The sequence below is a fragment of the Haliaeetus leucocephalus genome, unplaced genomic scaffold, assembly GCF_000737465.1.
Source record: "Haliaeetus leucocephalus isolate CR32 unplaced genomic scaffold, Haliaeetus_leucocephalus-4.0 Scaffold395, whole genome shotgun sequence".
Taxonomy (NCBI): domain Eukaryota; kingdom Metazoa; phylum Chordata; class Aves; order Accipitriformes; family Accipitridae; genus Haliaeetus; species Haliaeetus leucocephalus.
The window spans coordinates 8,089,771-8,108,408 of record NW_010972831.1 but is presented as its reverse complement, the minus strand read 5'-3'; the positions used below and the strand labels follow the sequence as shown (position 1 = coordinate 8,108,408).

Sequence of the window (18,638 nt, the reverse complement as noted above, 5' to 3'; positions counted from 1 at the left end):
CGCGTGGGACGGAGCTGCGGTGGCTGCGCCGCCGGCCCCGGCACGCAGCAGCGGGGATGTTTGCTGTTTGCTCAAAGTGAATGGAAGCGCAGAGTGCTGCTGCATGTTTGGGGAGGCATTGGTATTTTTTGCCTCGCCGGGGGTGAATGAGGAATCATCTTCTGTCTTCCCGGATTTTTTTTTTTTTTTGGGGTCGTGTAATGAGTCAGCTCTAATGGAGAAGTCCCGTGGAATTAAACAAGAGATAAAATCAATATGGTTCCATAGAAATATAATTGGGTTTTGTAGAGATTGCTCTTAAAAACCTATAAGGTGTAAAAGAAAATACGGCCTTATTGTAGTTTCTGAGCCATCATGTAACTGGGGTGTAACTATCCATTAAATTCTGCAGGATGGATCAAAAAATCCATAAGGAGGTTTTAATTCTCCATTAAATCCTATGGAAGAGCTGGAACAGAACCATATTAATTTTCCCCGAGACAACGCTTCTTCCCTCCATTAGTCTGTAATAAGTTCAGCAAGAGCTCCAAAGGCAGCAGGTGTATTTACATGTGCATATTTTTATGATAGTTTTCCAAAGTCCCCGTGGCTAAGTGATGCTTTATTAAAATGAAATTGTTTAACTTCACTAATGTTTTCCTTTCCCCCTCCCCTGTTTCTTTATTAAATAGGATTTGGCTTCGTAACTTTTGAAAATGAAGACGTGGTGGAAAAAGTCTGTGAAATTCATTTCCACGAAATCAATAATAAAATGGTAAGTCGTTTCTGTTCCGCAGCGCGTGTCGGTGGCAGCGAGCTCTCGCCCTTTGTCGCAGACGTGTGCGGTGCCTGGGTGGTGGCCCTTTGGGACAACCTTCGCGGTGAGGTTAATTGGGTGCTGGGCACAGCGTACCTGGCGCAGGCGTCGTGGGAACAGGAGCACGGCTTGCTTGGACCCTGCTCCTGTCCCCTTTCCAGCAGGACGGGTGTCTGTCCCCCCCTGGAGCACAGGCGTTGTCTGCAGGCCGCCGTTGTTGCAGCCGCCCCAGAGCAGGTTTTGGTGTGGGAAGGCAAAGGGCTGACGATGGTGTGCATCGACCTGCTCAGCTTCTCGACCAGCCTTGGAGAAGCCCTCCTCCTCCCCGCCGGCTCTTGGGAAGAGCCGTGGCAGCCACTGAACGGCTGCGTTGGGGCTTTTCAGGAGGGAAGTGGACTGGAATAGCCATTACAGACTGTGCTCCCAAAATAACCGTTCTGGTCGAGCTCCCGAGTCCTGATAACTGCTCTGACGTTGCTGCTGCCCGCTGGACCATGTCCCCCGGGAAGTCATGGCTCTCTGCCATCGAGCCGCAATCGCTTTCCACCCAGGCCCTACCCAGGAGCCAGACCTGGGTGAAGTTTTTCCTAAATGACAGTCAAGTCTCAGGTTGCAGGTTGCCCTGTCAGTAAAGCCACTGAGCCAGATGAAAATGGGCATTTGTATTTCAATTGATGCAGTAACTTAGATATTTTCAACTAAAATATTCTTTTTCCCTGTGTCAAAACATCCTTTGCTTCTCAAATGTGTATTCAGATATGCATTGTATATTGGTCTGATACGTGTTCACAGACTTTAAATTCAATAATAGAGCTTTTAGTGTGGATAAGATCAAAGCAATCTCCTTGGCATATGCTGGAGGCCTGATTCAATATTTGACTTGCTAATTTTTCCCAGGGCACTGAAATAATATTCCTCATATTGTTCCTCACTGCAATATGCATCTGAAATAAAAGTAAGGGTCCCCTTGGCAAACTGAGTGGCGGGATGGCAGGGCAGGGCAGGGCTGGGGCAGTTCCCCTTGCCCTGCGGGAAGCCTCTCGTTCCATCTCAGACGGTGCTGCAGGCTTTGCCTCTGCCCTGTCCGAGCATCTCGCCGCTTCCCCAGCCGCCTCCTGCTTCTGGGGTCTCCTGCCTGCCACCAGCGATACCTCGCCTGAAATACATGTGGGTTGGGGGGGGGCACTCGTTCCCCTGTATATAGTTACTAAATGCTGATTAATCTGCACTAAAACAAAACAAAAAGAACGAACCCCAACCACCCCCACTCCAGCAGCCAAACGACAGACCCAGCAACAAATTAGAAACACTTGGAACGTAAATTTAGGTAAGATTGTCAGTTGGGAGGGAAGAGCTACAGTGCCACACTCCAGGATTTTCCTACCGCTTCATCCGGGTGGGTGCGTGTCATGTCATACTCCGTAGGTTTAGTTATTTCACACAAGAGGTTTTTCTCTGGAGCAGCTCAGCACTGACCAGTATTACTCTGGTGAGGTGCTGGATGTAGGCTGGAAGGAGCAGCGGGGTGCCGGTGCATCCCAGCAAAACCAGTGCCAGCAGCAGGGCAGAGCACTTTGTTTGATGCTTCATAGTGGGATCTGCACTCGTGCGCTGTAAAAATCTTACCCAGGTGTTGGCAGACCCCTGCTAGGGGAGGAGCGGTGGGAGAGCTGTTGGGAGGATTTCTTCCCAGATGAAAGGCTGCGCAGGAAGGTAACAGCAGTGCAGGGAACGTGGAGGATGGGACAGGGCGAAAACACTCCAGGAACATCACAAAGAGCAAAAGAAACAGTGTAGGCTGTTGGTGTTTTGTTGTTGCGGATAATTAAAAGATATTCCTCCCGGCTCTCTGTGCCTGCTTGGGGCATGATCCGGGTGCCACGATGCTTTGAGCATTCTCTTCTTTTCACTCCTTCTACAGCACTAATTTTAAAAACAGACTACGAGGGAGGAGATGAGACATGATCCTGTCTTGGGACTGACTCATCGTATTGCTGATGCGTCTGCAGATTAATTACCAAACCCATGCAGAGGCAGGAGAGCTTGTGCACGTGTGTGTGACAGTGAGCTGGTGCAGATGGCTGGAGGTGACACGCAGCCGGCTGGGGGTCAGGGTTAGGTGCGGACGTACTTTCCGCAGCACCCTCAGAGACTGACCGCTCCTGCTTCGTTTTTAAGATCTCCCCCTCTAGCGCTGAGCTGCGAAGGGGACGGGTTCTTGCAGCCCCAGCTTGAGATGATGGGGTTTGCAGCTGCTCCGTGAGCTGGGACAGGGATATCCCATCCCTGTCCCCATCCCCATCCCCATCCCCGGGCTGCTCAGCTGGGGCATCCACGGCTCACCCTGAGCTCGCTCTTTCTCGTCTCCCGAATGTTGTCATTTCCCAAAGCGTGGGGGCAGGCAAAGGGTAGCGGGGCTGCTGTTGTTCACGAGCCTATTTCTAGCCTCCCGTCTCCCTGGCAGGCTATTTTTAGCCCACCCATTCTGCTTCTGTTGCCATCCGTAAAGCTTAGAATGTCAAATGTAATATTAAACGAGCAGTGGGAAAGTGAAAAGAAAATGCCAGCGAGGTATTTAATAAATGAAACTTGGAATTTACGTGGGAGGCCAAAGATGGTCTCCAAACATTGCGGGGGGGATCAAATAAAACCCAAACCCCAGAATACTGTTCCTTTGACATGAGCAGGCTGCTTTGCAAAGAGAAACCTGGTTTTCTAAGGGGGTGCAGAAGTAGCTGGAAAAGAAATGTGATGGAGTAATTTGTTTTCCCTTAGATCCCACTGTGATAGAGTCATTCACATCACAGGTACGGTGGGACAAGTGCCGGCGAGTGGTGCGGTGAGCTGAGCTTGGCCCGGGCGCTTTGCACTGAAGTCAGGATCTCAAGTCAGACTCTGGAGCAGCTGACAAAAGTGTTAGGCTGTTTTAAAATAGACTTTGACGCTGCATAGCACGTAACAGCGCTGTGGCTGTTTCTCTCTCTCGTGGTGGGATTTTGTGGGTTTTGTGGTTTTTTTGTTGTGGGTTTTTTAGTGTATCAGCACTCTTCAGGCTTCTCCCTGGACTGGCAGCCTTCGCTGCGTGGTGACGTTTTAGATGTGTGTATCACACACCACGTGCCTTTGGGTTTTCATCCAAATAGCTTGTAGTCTAAGGCACCTCCATCCCCGGAAGGACTAAATTGTGCACCACGTGCAGAAGGCAGGAGGGAGCACGAGACCACCGGTGCCCGAGGTCCATGCAGCAACGGGGAGCAGAGGAAACACGACGCGCAACCAGCAAACCACCTCCAACCTTGCACAGACATTTTGGGAAGCCACTGGGTCCTTTGCCAGTTGGATGTCATGGAAAGCAGAGGTCAAGCCCTAGATGTGGTGTTGGGCCTCATGCGTGATCCTGCTGCCTCTCCAGTTGGTGTCTTACTGATGGTGGCAACGGGTTTGCTGGCTGTGTTGGGGGGATGCCTGTCGTGCTGCTCGGCTGTTTACAGGCATGACCCTGGGCTGCAGGCGTTTGGGGTGCTGTAGGTAGCTGGTTCTGGAGCAGATGTCTTTGGGGAGGCTTGACCAAACTGACCCTGCCATCTCTGCGTGCAAAGCATCTGGGTCAGGGAGTGGCTGGAGGGCTGAAGATGAGATGTGGCATTGGCTTGCCCAGAAGGCACGTCAAGGGACAAAGGGGAAAGTTATAGGACATGAGAGGTTTGCTTGTGGGCATGTGCTTGATCTGGATCCAGAAATCACCCTTCTCCCTTGTGAGCAAATGGTTTTAGTGCTGTAAGCACGTTCTGATGCTTTTGTCCCCAGTCTGCAAAGCTCATCACACCTTGCCATTCCCTCACCCCTCCCAGCCCCCCATGGGGTCATTAACCCTCATTTTACATTCAAAGCAAATAACCAGAGAGTTAAGAAACAACCTCCAGTGGCCACAAATTAAATGTGGCAGCTCCAGTTCAAGGACCTTACTGCAATCCCGGGGAAACTCGTTGGAGTTGAGGTTGTCCCTTCACTTGACACATTTGTAGGAGTTATCAAAAGCGAGCTGTCATCATGAATGGGGCATGCGGGCACCAAGGCTAAAAGCGTGCCTGCCCATGGGAGGTCTGGTTGTCAGCAGGTCACGGGAGAGCGTTGCTGCTCCTTGTTTCCTACTGTAGGATCACTACCAGCTTGTAGAGCTGGAGCCTGACACGTGGCGGGATGTTGTGGGAAAGCATGTCTGGGCACTGGTGCGAACTGTCGTGCGAAGAGGCCGATGGTCCTGGTGACAGGTTCTCTGCAGGGCGTTCATTGCAGTGAGGGTGATAGGACCCCGTGCAGGATGGTGCTGGGCAGGCAGGTACGCAAGGTGTCACCGGTGCTAGGAAGAGGCTGAAGGTGCGGTAGCGTTGGAAACCCCATCTGTCAGCTGAAGGACACTGCAGACTGCTTGCAGGTTGGATGCATTCCTATAGCGTTGTCTCCAGTGTGCTTTAAACGACGTTGCCCGTGAGTCGTACAGTGACGCTGCCCTTGCCAGGGTCTCCAGGGGTGGCTGGGTTCTCCAGGACAAGAAGGAGTTGCCCAACGCTGGGTGTCAGCAGGTGTTTGGGGGGCAAACTGAATGGATGAATCGCAAGAAACTCTGGCAGACTCCTCTGCTCACCCGTATCTGCTAACTTTTCCTCTTAGGGTCTGAGGACACGCCATCCCATTGCCCACCTTTGTCAATGATCTAATGCATTTTTTAAATATGCCTATAGCCTTTCTTCTGTTGCCCGGTGTAGCCCTGCCTTGGCAGCAGGACGGGGTGAATACAGATTTCTCTGTTAGAGGAGCGATAGTTTTGGCTTGCCATGGCATGAACGACATGGCGTCCCCAAGGTAATTGAATCTCAACTAACTGTGAATCGCACGTTGCTGGCAAGACAAAGTTGCCTTGTCTTTGGGTGGTAAAATGGGGGTTTGTGCATTGTGAATATGCGCGCATTCTGCTTTCCTCAAAATAGCCCTGGTTTCCCTGGAAAGCTGTTAGCCACGGGTTTTTTGAGACATCCTGGTGCTGAGAGCTGACAGCCTGTTTTGTTGCGCTGGGTATAAGAGGCTTTTCACTCCCCATCTCAGCCGTCCTGGGTTCTAGTGGCTTTGACTGCTCAGCTTGACCCAAGAGTACCCCAGTGTAATGTTAATTCTCCAAACTAGACTAAACAAAAATACTGAATTTTAGTTTCCCTGCCTTTTTTTTTTTTTTTTTTTGCCTTAGAGTTAAAACTTTCTTTGTTAGGCTGCTGAAAGTGAAGCACATCCCTCATACAGGGGAGGTGGAAAAAATCTGGAAATTATTAAGATGCACAGAAATACTGAACTGAAAGTTTGTGCAAGATCCAGATTTATGTACAAAGTACCCGCATCGGGCGGGCTCTTGGGGGTGATTCGGTACAGAGCTGAGCACTGACTCGTAAATCCAGATATATTCCCTCTTGGAGAAGCCCCATTGCGCGTCCCGCTTTGCCGGCCCACGTGTGACGTCCCTGCTGCCTCCAGGGTTTTACCCTCGCGGTAACCGTGGCTGCAGGCTGGGTACGGCCATCTCCATCCCGTTCCCCATGGAGGAGTGGGCTGGCTTCTTGCAGAAAAGCAGCCTGGCCCCTTTTTTTCCACTTTTGCTGCCTCTGCTGGTGGCGAGGCACCAGCCAAGCCCACCGCTGGCCCACTACCATGGGGCTTCACCTCCTGTTGCTGCATTTTCCCCGTTTGCCGACAGGATGGGTGCGTGGGCAGCTCCTGAAGAGCACCTCGAGGCCTGATGCTGGTGAATGGGGAGTGTAAAAACCTACCCGAGGCGTGCTGCCGGGGCCGGGGTCGCACAGCCCCTTCCCGAGGGATGGCGGAGCAGGGCCAGGGCTCCTCATCTTGTATTTTTCATGGCATCCCTCCCAGGGGGAAAGAGTCTCTGCTGGATAACGGAGAATGTTTTTGTCCTCAATATGGGGTATATTTGTTTACAAAGGCTTAGGAATTATTTTTCTTTCCTACTGGTGACTTTTTCTTCCCCTTTAAATCCCAGTTAAAACTTCTTTGCAGCTCACGGCCATTCCCTTTATATCCTCGTGTGCTGTGAAAATCATAAATTACGCTAGTCTTTCAGAGAGCAGCGGTAGGCTGTTTTGTGGTTGCAGAAGCTAATTACTGGGTTATTGTTTCTAACGGTGCTAATCCAAACTTCATTTTCCTGTTAATTGTCCGTCGAGCCAGGCTAGATTGTTTTTATCATCCTGACTGTTCGCAGCACCAGCGGCCGCGAGGTGTAACCAATGCCACCGTGACATTTGGAGTGGTGGCGAACCCGAAAAACGCGGTTGCGAAATGAGATGACACACTTCTGGTGCTCACCCCCGGTCGTTTGGCTGGAGAAATTAGATTGGCGTACTCCTGTTAAATGCCCCTCTGATTAAAAATAAGCGAAGGACAGTTTCAGAGGATATTGCGGAGCTGTTGTGCGGGGCGGCGGGGAGGGAGGCTGGTGCTGGCGCTCGGTGTTTTGAGCTCGCCGTGTCCCTTGGGCGGTTGATGGAGAGGGGAGGTAGCGGCAGGCTGCCGGCTTTGGGGCTTTCTGGGGGCACCGAGGTTTCGGGGGGGCACACAGCCGAATTAGGCTGAAACCCACCATCAAGGCTCAGGCTTAAGCCTCCTTGGGAAGCTCTGAAAGCTTCATCCCCGCGGGGCAGCGATGGGGCTGGGCAGTGGGCACAGGCATCCTGCGCTGTCCTCGTCCCCAGCCCTGCTCTGGCAGCGGCACCTCAGTGTGCGAGCACCTCCCTGACAAATTCAGTGATGGGAAGTTTCCCGTTTCCTTTTCTTTCTCTTTTTGCCTTAGTATCAGGACCCAGGAACCCTGCGGGGCAGTGGGGGGCTCTCCATCACGCGCTCAGTGGCACACATGCCTGCGGGAGTCTGTGGGTGTGCAGGGGTGTGCGTGGGTGTGCAAGGGACAGGGTGCGCGGAGGTCGGTGGCCCCGGCTGGAGGACACACACCGATCCTCGCCGCAGCTCTCCGTGGGATGTTTCTCTCCCAGACTCACTGCCCCGACAGCACTGAAGAGGAGACGGAGGGAATCGCTGGCCCCGTTGCGGCACCGCCCGAGTTTTGGGATGTCTGGACAGCGGGTCTCTCCAACACTGCTCTTGCTCTTGCTCCTGCTCGCCCGTTTTCCCCATTTCCCTTGCGCAGGGCTGTCCAGGCTCTGCACGCACGCCTCCCCGCTCCAGCTGTCCCCAGTCCCTCTCTGCCCTTCTCCCGCTGCCTCCTGCAAGGACTCAAATGCTTCTTGGCAGAAAAGTGGCAGAAGTTGAACTCCAGGAGACTTTTCACTCCCAACTTCACTGGTTTGGGGCAGCTTGTTTGCAAGAAGAGTGTGTTTTGACAGCGTTGGCAGCGTCTGAGCATTGTAGCTTCGGGAAGTGTTGCAAGCAAGCAAAGTAAATACGGTCTGCGGAGGTTTGCGGCAGAAAGGGAGGAGTAGGTGGTTTTGTTTAAAATACTCCCATTACAGTCAGTTAACCTTTATGTTACCTAAATGAAAATTGTATAAACCTGAAATTTTCGCTGATCGGGTTGCCTAGGAACAGGCGGTTGGTTTTCATAAGACAATGAATACACAGTCACCGATCGGGCTATTAGGCACCGAGATGTTTAGCCCGTATTATCCTACATCCCCGGGTTTGCCTGGGGTGGCTGCCTGCTTTCACGCGGGGCGCACGCCCGCCTTTGCCCCCTTGCGCGAGTGCCGGAGGCGATGCGGGAGACGCGACCCTGCTTGGATCCGACCCTCCGCGACCAGCAGCCCTGTTCCCGAGCCCCTGCCGGCGGGCTGGGGGTGCCACGGCCGGGACAGGAGGGTCGAGGGCAGCGGGGCTGCCCGTGGCCGTGCCACCACGTCTGCCGGGAGCACGGCCCCAGCTTGTGGCATCCCCTGCTCTCACTCCGGTCTGGCCGGGAGAGGGCTGGGGGGAGCATAAATGTGCAAAGAGGATTAAGGTTGAAGAACAAAGTTAGAGGCATAAAGCTCAAAATTCTGGATTCAGCCCGAGACCCTTACCCTTAGACCAGCGATTCTCATCCTGCAAACCGTACAGGTGGGGCAGATGGCGGCTTGGGGCTTCCCCGTGCAGGGCTGCGCTGCGGGTCTGCACATTTTCCTGTTGCTCAGAGCGTGGACTAAGGTGTAGAGCCACAGAAATGCGTTGGGATAACTCTGGTTTGCCCCAAACCAGCTTACCGGCACGGCTGTAGGGCCAGCACCGAGGGGAGTGCAGGGGCAGTCTGCTGGGGAGGGGGTGGCAAGTTGGTAATGCCGGCGCTAGAAAATGTGGAAAAGTGCTTTATTTCTCCCTTTTCCTATGCAAAAAGAGGCTGGGAACCAGCACCCGGCGGTGTGGCTGGGGGTCCTGGGGTCCTGGGCGTCCCGCTGCCGGCTGGGCTGGCTCACCACTTCTCACAAGGCGTCGGTGGAGACTCGCCATGTGGTTCAAGTGGCATTAAGCAACTTCAAAAGGCAGCAGGAGTAACTGGAAGTGAAAGAATGCAGATCGTTTATTAATAGGGTTTACAGAAATTTTCTGCTGGGTAGAAATATTGATTCTTTATTCCTATATTAAAAGGAGCTTTTTGTAATGATCACTGAGAGTCATTTTCTGTTATCGATTGCAATAGAGCCGTGCTGGAGACCTCCCTCCATTCATTCCACACCCGCGAGTACCATTGAGAGGGAACGCAGCACAGGTTTTCCTTTCAGGAACATGGCAACTTCTTAAATCAGCATTTCTGTCATCTTTCCAGTGGGGTTTCGCTATGTGTGTTTAAAGAGACATACACATTTGCTCTTTTAAATACGTTTACGCTATTCTTAAAGTTCACCTTTGAGGGGGAGGCGGTGTGGGGAGGCAAATGCTAAAAATAAAACTCCCCCCTGAAGTAGATCAGTTCTGCATTTGACATTTACATGGAATTCATTTGCATCTCATTTGTACATGTTTCTGCTCAATAGGTAGAATGTAAGAAAGCACAACCTAAAGAAGTGATGTTTCCACCAGGGACGAGAGGAAGGGCACGTGGATTACCGTATACCATGGACGCTTTTATGCTAGGGATGGGAATGTTGGGTAAGTGCCGTAGCCACCACACGTCCCCCGGAGCCAGCGGCTCCCGTGTTGTCTCCCTGATTTCTGAATGCTTAAGCTGTAGGGGTGAGCAAATCCCTGCACCTGTGTGGGTGCGAGTCTAAAACTTTAGCAGGGGTGGAGTGGGGAAAATAATCCTGTCTGTGGTAAATGATTAACTCCCCCCCTCTTTCTGGAATATAAAAATTTGCATTTAAATGGATGTTTTAAATAGCCTGTTTTACTTTTACTCGCAAAAATAGAATGATGAAAGATGCAGTGTGTTCATTCTGACTAAAAATGATCTCTCCCCTTTTTTAGAGGAATTGAGTCACACATTATTCCCCTTCTTTTAAAGGTATCTTTGACAGTTCAGCATAGATAATTGAAAATCTTGCCGGTTCTTAAATGGCATACAAGATGGAGAAAGCAGGGAGATGCGTAAGAGTGTAGGTCGCAACAATAATTACAAGTTTCAAGGAGATGGAACGGTATTTTAGTCCAGAGTATTGTGTCCAGAAAATACTAATTAAATGGGATAAATGATATTTAATGGCAAAATTCTATTTGTGCATGAAGTCTATTTAGTTATAATTGGTTCTCATTTGTTTCTGCCTAGATAGTTGTTCTTTCTATATAACGTGACAACCTCTCGATACTCTGTCCTCAGTTTTACTAAGCCAAAATGCTGCTAACCCATTGCCAACGTATTTTTGTAAAACCCCATATATTTTCAACTTTCTGCTCCCTTTGTATCACTGGACTTTCCCTCGGTTGTCACCTGCTGTGTCCATAAAGCATGCATGAACAAGAGGGCATCTGGAGGTGTGCCCAGGCAGAAATGAGCCTTTCCCAGGCTAGCGTCCCTGGTACGCGGCCCCTCCAGGATGCTCTGAATTTTCTGTCCTAGGTTTAGAAGATCCCAGAAACTGAGCACAAAAACCAGCCTCGAAAGCTGGTGTTCGGTTGTCCTGAGCTCTGCCAAGCAGGTCCACAGGCTGTCTGAGATGCTGGAGGACCCCAAGGCTCCTGGACTGGGCGTCGGGTCAGAGGACTCGGTTCCTATGAGTATCAGGCTGTTATGCTGAGATGTCTGACTTGAGGCACCGCTTGATTTGATAGGGAAAACTTCCCTGCCATGTTTGCTTTATCTCTGAATTAATAGTACTTCTGTTCGTGTGGCTGGAACGATCCATTTCTGGGATGTGTAATTCGGTTATTTCAGTTGATCATCTATTTTTCTGTCCCCACACTCCACCGCCGCCCTGCCCCATAGTGTTTGGAAATTACATTTTACGGTTAAAATATTTATCTTCTAGTCGGTCTGTGATTTTGTTACCTGTATGTTCCCAATGTGCTTGAACACATGTACTCTATTTCTGTTGTTTCTCCTACTTTTCCGCTCATGGTGCCCGAGGTTTGGGGTGCTGGAGGTGGTGTGTGCTGCCTTGCTGGCCAGTCCCACCCAGCTGCTGGAGGAGAAAGCTCAGGTCACCCTGGGTAGGCAAAAAGACCCCGGGCAGTCTCACTTTTCTGCTCACCATGGGCAGAGTTGCCTCGACCCTTCCCTTCGCAGCCGGGCAAGAAGCGAACGGAGCCGGGGTCCACCCCAGTGACCTGAAGGGAAAATTCAGCCCTCAGGTGTGGCGCGAGTCATTCCCACTGCGGCTGCCTCTCTGGAAAAAGATCGTTTCAAGCCGCAAGAATTAAGGGAAGGAGCCCTCAGCGAGCAGATCTGCTTCTGCGCAGAGCAAGTGCCGCGGGTGCCTGTTGGCAAATTCCCGTCCCGCTGTGGAGGGGTGGGTCAGGTCACTCCGACCGGCTCTGCTCCGGCCGGTCTCGCAACGTGCTCACATTAGATTTCAAATCAGGGTGACTTGCTCAGAATTAATGATTGATTCGTGTTGAAGGCCAGATGCTTCATTATCTGCTCTAGCTGTTTTTTTCATCTTCCAAGTTCCTGCTTGCTACAGTGACACCGTATTAAATAATTAAGTGCTAAACAAGGAAATGGCAACACACGAGAGCAAGGCTGTCCGGATGGCCATTATAAATCCCTGTTTTCAAAGGCTGCCTGTAAGAGTTGGCTTCAAGGGGCCTGATGGGCAGTGGCTCAGCGGGGAGCCCGAATCTCTCCTTCCCAAGCCCCCACAGCTGCTCGCTCACAGTGGGACCCCATCCCCGCAGGGAGAGGGGCATAATTAACCCATCAAACGATGAGGCGCACAAAGTAACGTACCGCCGGAGGCAGCGTCTGCAGTAGCCGAGCGTTTTGCTGAGATCCCAGGAGGCTGGTGTCTGCCCTACCCCGTTCCTGAAGCTGAAACAGAGCGATTGGGGCTGCTCTGGAAGGATTTTTATACCTGTTTCCAGAAGCCCTTGTTCAAGGTCACCTTCTCCAGATGCTGTTCCTGGGCAGAGGAGGGAATCAGAGGAACGAACGCACGAGACAACCCAAAGGAAAGAGTGGGGAGCGACTCCCTCCAAAGCTATTAAGGAAGTTGGTCTTTTTCATTAATCACAGCCTCCCCAAGGAGCCTGCAGCAGCCGGGGTCTAAAGGTGCGTAGGCAGCCGCTTCTGTGCTGATTTGGTTGATTGGAACAAAATTAAAGTGTTCTTCTGAAAGGATTTTTTGACTCCGAGAGCGCGGGCAGGCTGAGCCTTTTGCCAGGACTGCTTCTGGGCTGTCTCGGGCTCGATCTGCTGATGGGACGCGCGCGGTCTCGCGGGAGATGGGGAACATTAATTAGCCACTCTGCATAAAGAGCGGGCTGGAGTGGTTTCAGTGATCTCTCTCTCCCTGGCAGCCCCGTGGATGCCCGTGAATGGGCACTGTGTCCTCCCAGCAGGCAGCGCACACATCTGCAGCTGAGTGGGAGCAGTTCGGTGGCCGAGAAGCTTGCCGTGTGCCCAGAAGAAGCCTCACCTCTGTCACCTCGTCCTGGCGTGCAAACCAGGACCCCCATCGCCCAAGGGCGTGTGGGTGTCACTGCGTTGCCCCACGGCTTTTTGCCTTCCATTCAGGTCTGTACCTGAAAACTCGAAAAAAAAGAGAAAAGAAGAAAGCAGCTGAGGAGCAATGTTAATAGCAGGTTGTCTCTGTCTGCCCTCCCATCTGAAGCAGCTCTGTGCGTCTGGGATGTCGCGGCTGCTGTTGCGGTGATCCCAGCGGTGACACCCGGCTCTGGAGGGGACCGCTGCGCTGCTCGATCTGAGCCGGGGCCCCACAGCACTCGTTTCTTCTGGCAGTGGGCATCTTAGACTTGCTGGTGTTTCATATTAAAGTTGGGCTCTTTTTAACTCGCAAACTGCTCCAGAGACGGGAGCGCTTGGCCCGTAAAGCTTACACCCCCAGCCTGCCGAAACGATGGCTGATGTGAACACCAGATTTCAGAAGGTCTCTAACAGGCTGCTTATATCACTGCACAAGGCAGAGCGGGGCTCTGCATTACTGCACACGTTCAATCTAGGTAGGCTGAACTCATGCATAAAAGAAGCTTGTGCCCTTCAAAGAAAGTCATTCCTTTTTTCCATCAGACTCTGTTTAATAGAGTAGCAGCTGCCTCTGAGGCACGATTCAGGAAGGGGAGCCCTTCGTTAGCACAGGCTTCCCAGGAGGCTGGCACGACTTACCGGAACCCCCTGGGCTCCCGCAGCAGCACCCGCTGTAGCCATCGCTGATGAACGCAGCTGCGGCCGGCTTTAGCTTAGCTCTTTAATTCCCTTGAAGTAGGAGATAGGTCAACTTTGTTGGACCAAGGGAGAAACTTCCACAGCAGACGTGTTTCTTCTCCGTAGCTGCTTCCTAGGACGTGACCACCCCCTGTGTCTGTAGGAGATGATTTTTGGTTTGCATTCCTTCGTGCTATAGGTGCTTATGTCAAGGTCACAGCATGTTTCTTTTGAGAAGGACCCTGAACGTTTTTATTGCAGCATGGGGCTATGCTTTGGGAGAAGGACCATGCCTTTCCTTGGAAAGGACCTGGCATTCCTTGCTCTGAGCAACATTGGGAGACAATAATTTTCTTGCATTTGCTGGAGCATTTAAATTTATTTTGCGGAGGTCCCCAGGCCCCAGTGAGCTCAGTGTTCCCACGTATTAACCATGAGCTTTGTCCATCTCAGATCACCAAATATAAAAATGAAAAGACATTTCCATTGCTGGGTTCAGTGGTTGTGGACACTTCCCCGCCCGGAGCAGAAAAGCCGTTTCTCCATCTGGAGGTGCTGGTGGGACGGAGGGGAGTCAGGGGTCTGGCTGGAGTCTCCTGCCTTTCCAGTGACCTTACGCGGGTGCCGTGTCAAGCTGCTCGGTCTCCAGGGCCGCAGATCCCCCGTGCAGAATGGAAGGTAGGGCAGTTTGCCCAGTCTCCCCTTTTGTAGAATGCGTGCAAAGCTCGGACTTTACCGTGGGCCTACCAGGATGGGCTTTAGCACCAGGAATGCCGTGATGCCCTCAGGTACGCTGTAAGTAGAAAGGTCAGCGTTACCTGTTGGCGGTCGTTTTCATCCTGGAAGCAGAGCCTTTGCTTTCCCCCGGGAGACCGTCTCCGCACCGAGCGGTTGCTCGCACGCTGCGGCGGTAACGGACTCCGCGGCTGCATTGGGTGTTGCCTCCACCAAGAGCACGACAGCCCTTGGAACGTGACTGTTGGGTGGTCAGCGTGGTGCTTCCAGCAGCCGTGGCTCTGACCTGGCATGCCAGCACTGTCCGGAGAGCACCCAGTGCAGGGCAGGATCTGGCCAGCTGCGAGACGGGGCTCTGCAAGGCTCCAGCACGTGGGCTGGGAGTTCACCCAGCCTGCACGGTGGGTGCGTCGGACCTGCTGCTGTCAATGTCAGAGGCAGGAGCTGGATGGAGGTGGTGGTGTGAAAGCGGTGTTGGTTGTTGGTTGGAGTTCTGCTTCCGTGGCCAGGAGGGTCTCGCTTCGGAAGAGGTAATCCAGCAAAACTTGGATTTTTGGTTTAGCAACAAAGGATAATTAGAGAGATTGATCATTCCCCAAGACTACTGAAGCAAATAAACTGTTCGGTGCCCAATGCAGGATGAGAATGGCATCTAATGGAAATGGTGGGTAGGTCAGCATGGCCATAATTTGGCTTGATGAAGCATCCACATGGGCATGGTGTTAATGCGCTATTGATATTCAGCCAGGCAATTTCCCCTGCGTGGATCGGGCTTTGACTCGTTAGAGCAGAGCTGGGCACTGCAGCAGTAAATGAAGAGGAAAATTGAAGTAATGCTGTATTATAAATTTATGATTTCATCTGCCTGACCTAGAGAGCGTTGAGCACTGGTGATGCAGGCGAGAGCCCCCCCAGGCAGCTCCGGGTTTGCCCAAGGAGAGCGGGGCTGCTGCGGTGCCGCACGCTGCCCTGGGCTTGGAGGCGAATGCACTGGGGCAGGAGCATCCCCGGCCCCGCAGAGCATCCCAGGGCAGGCCAGCGGAAGAGATGGCATCCTGCACCGCACTGCCAGCTCCAAAAAACACCACAGGCACACGGGCAGCTGCCACCCACCACCATGCCGGTTCGGCCGGGGACCTCACCTGCAGCCCCCGCTCCCCAGGGCAGACCTCAGGCGCTGCCCGGCACGTCGGTCCCCCGTGGCCCCAGCAGTTGCGAGCTGACGGATCTGCTCCGGAGTCGCTCGAATCAGAATGAAACTTAATTTTTTCCACTTGGCAAGGAGAGGGGCTGCGGTCGGACGCCGCAGAGCGATTTTTCATGGTGGAGCTCGCAGTGGTGTTAATGGCGCTACTTACTTAGCAAACAATCCATTTATCAATATTGTTGTTCTAAAAAAAAAGGAAAAGAGGTTTGTAAAGCTTAACTCTGAAAGATCTGATTTAATGACAGAGGTGATTAATTTCTAAAGGAATCCAGCTGTTGAGCTGTGAAATAAACACGCAAGGGCTAAGCAGTATGTACACATCGCTGAAAGCCGCAACGTGCTGTCCAGGGATCGCAGGGCTGCTTTCCCCTGGCACTGCTTAATCCCATAATCAAAATTCATCCAAGCATTTTTATCTTCCAGTTGTAGATTATGATTAATAGTACGTTATATGTATATATAAATCTAATCAGAAGTGGAGGGACTTGCTGCGGCAGAAAAAGAGCTGCACGATGTATGAGTACATTAAAGAATAAATAAAAGCAGAGACAGGAGACCCCCAGAAGAACCATTCAGCTGCTAAACAACGTGTTCTCAGGGTCCAGCCCAGCTGCTGCCGTCATCACTGCCAAGATTTCCACTGACTTCAGATGGAGTGAGAGCAAACTTTTCATGATGGTTTCTTGGTCTGGAGAGGTCTCTCCTGGAGGCTGGAGGAGTCTGGGCTGATGCTGACAGTCAGCAGGAACGTCACACAGCAGTTATTGCACTGGAATTGCAAAGGGTAGTTCCTGTTTTTAAGAAAACTGAGCAAGGAAATGCTGAGGATCGGAAGCGAGGTTATGGTTTTAGGAAATCTCCTTAGTGTACAGGATGGCTCGTGGCATCAGCCGTACCAGCCGTAGCAGGCAGCCACGGTGGGACCGGAGAGGACAGCTGTTTTGCATAAGGGCTGGAAAATTAAAACACGGGGGGGTGTCACAGTGCGTGACCCCTCAGCTTCTGCCAGCCCACGCACGTTTAGGGACCGGCATGACCTCCAGCACGTACGCAAACCTGCTGCTGCCTGCAGAGTGAAACCCCTCTGCCCTGGCCCGGTTGTCAGAGCCGACCGCCTGCGATGCTGGCGAGGCATGACCGGGTGATGCGGTGAAACCCGTGGCCGAGCGCCCGCGGGGCTGACCGCCGAGCGGTGGTCCCTCCGTCCATCAAACGCCCGCCGGTGGACCCCCTGCACCCTCTGCCCTCTTGCCGACACCACCTCGCGCTCCCGGCCGCTGTGTTAGAGCGGGCAGAGTTGCCACTTCATGTATTTACTTAAGCGCCTTTATTAACAAAATGGTCTCAAGTGGTATTTTTCTCATAATAAAATTTCAAAAGCTGCCTGAGGTTGGATGCGTTTCTGCGCCTATCTCAGAAATTGCTTTAGGAAGTGGCTCTTAGAGCCGGGTCTTACTTTCCTGAAAAATTAAAAGCTCTTTGACTCTCTGGCTCATTGCTGTTGCTGCCTCTAACTCTTTGATGTGTTAACTGTTGTCCTTCACACTCCCGGGATAAAGAATTACTACTACCTTAATCTCCAACTGTCAATAGCTCTGAAGCAAAGTACATTCATTGTAAGCTCTCCAAATGTCAGAGCAAACCTGTGTTATGTGTTTAGCCTTAGCATTTGGCATTTACTCTTCCAGCTAACAAGTATGCACAGTCCTTGGACTTCAGATACCAAAGTGCATGTTAATTACCTGAGTGACAGGTCTTATGCACAAAGCCAGGCAGCGAAGTGAGCAGGAAAGCCGGCCGGCTCTAGATGTTTCTATTCAAGATAATAATGAAACCCTTCTGCAGTTTTGCATGAGCGGAATAAATCTTGGTTTTTAATACCTTCTGTAAAATCAAGTTTCACCCATCCTCCATGTAATTTTGCATTGTATTTAAAAACAAAAAACCTTTATTAATCTTCAAACTTCTCTTTCTCTCTCTCTCTTTTTTTTTTTTTTTTAACGTTTCTGTGATCAAGGTTACCCGAATTTTGTTGCAACGTATGGCCGAGGATATCCTGGATTTGCCCCAAGTTACAGCTATCAGTTCCCAGGTACGTACATTTCATTTGCAGATTTACTTTTTCCCCCCTCTTTCCTTCTTTTTTTTTTTTTTTCTTTTTTCCTTTTTTTTAAATCCATAGCTGCAAGCTGAGACAGGCAAGTCTGCAGGGAGCATCTCACACAACAACAAATTTTTTTACTATTTTAAAACAGATATTTATATATACATATTTTAAATACATTTTTACTAACGTGTAAATTGGTACTGGTTATTTGAAAACAAACTTCTTAAATTAAAACATGAAGCAACAGAGATCATTTAAGAGCTATTACCCTCCCTTTGATGGGTTTTTCCTTTCATATATGTTATAGAGATATACACCGACACGCACACGCACACAGAGACTCGCACACACGTTCCCATACTATCCTGCGGTAAGTGTTTATTCATTACAAGTGCAGTCTTGGAATGAGAAGTCCAACCTTCCTGTGTTCTTTATCGATAGCTCCCGTGTCCTTCACAGAAAGAGTTTCTAGCCGTGTGTTGATGGTTCGGTTCGGCTTCGGTTTGGTTTCCCCCCCTTTTGCTTGGCGGGGCAGCCAACTGCTGCTGCGGCAGGACCGGGTCGGGGCGGCCGCGCCGCGCCGTGCCGCGGACGGGCTGCGGGACACGGCGGGGATCACGAAAAGCCCTTTCCCGTTCCAACACGTCCCGCAGGTGGGACTGAAACCACCCAGGACAGCGAGGTTCCTTTCCTTTCGCCCTGGGCTTTCCCGGGCAGCACTAACAAGCGAAGCGACGCTGCTGTGTTTATGGCTCACTAACAGCTGAAGCCCACCCGGCCACCGCGGCGAGGAGACCCCGGTGTGCTGGGCGTTAAATTCGGGAGGGCGCTTGTCGGGGGGGGGTGTCACGGATGAGCGGTCCCACCGCCCGCTGCCGCTCGGCGGCTCAGAAATGGAGGGGTGGGAGCCGAGCTCTGCTCAGGGTGATGGAGAAAGAGAGTGAACCCCCCCCCCCCGCCGGGGGGCAGCGCGGGGGGGGGG

General features: G+C 51.8%; 1 protein-coding gene across 1 annotated transcript in view; it reads left to right on the top strand.

Annotated features, from left to right (window-relative positions):
- The window catches only part of MSI2 (musashi RNA-binding protein 2), a 254,694-nt gene that overhangs the window by 197,329 nt on the left and 38,727 nt on the right, over positions 1-18,638 (top strand). Inside the window, exons 6-9 of the mRNA XM_010573965.1 lie at positions 672-754; positions 9,823-9,937; positions 17,567-17,641; positions 17,964-18,026. Of these exons, the coding sequence (XP_010572267.1) occupies positions 672-754; positions 9,823-9,937; positions 17,567-17,641; positions 17,964-18,026 (336 nt within the window). The remainder of the gene's footprint in view (positions 1-671; positions 755-9,822; positions 9,938-17,566; positions 17,642-17,963; positions 18,027-18,638) is intronic.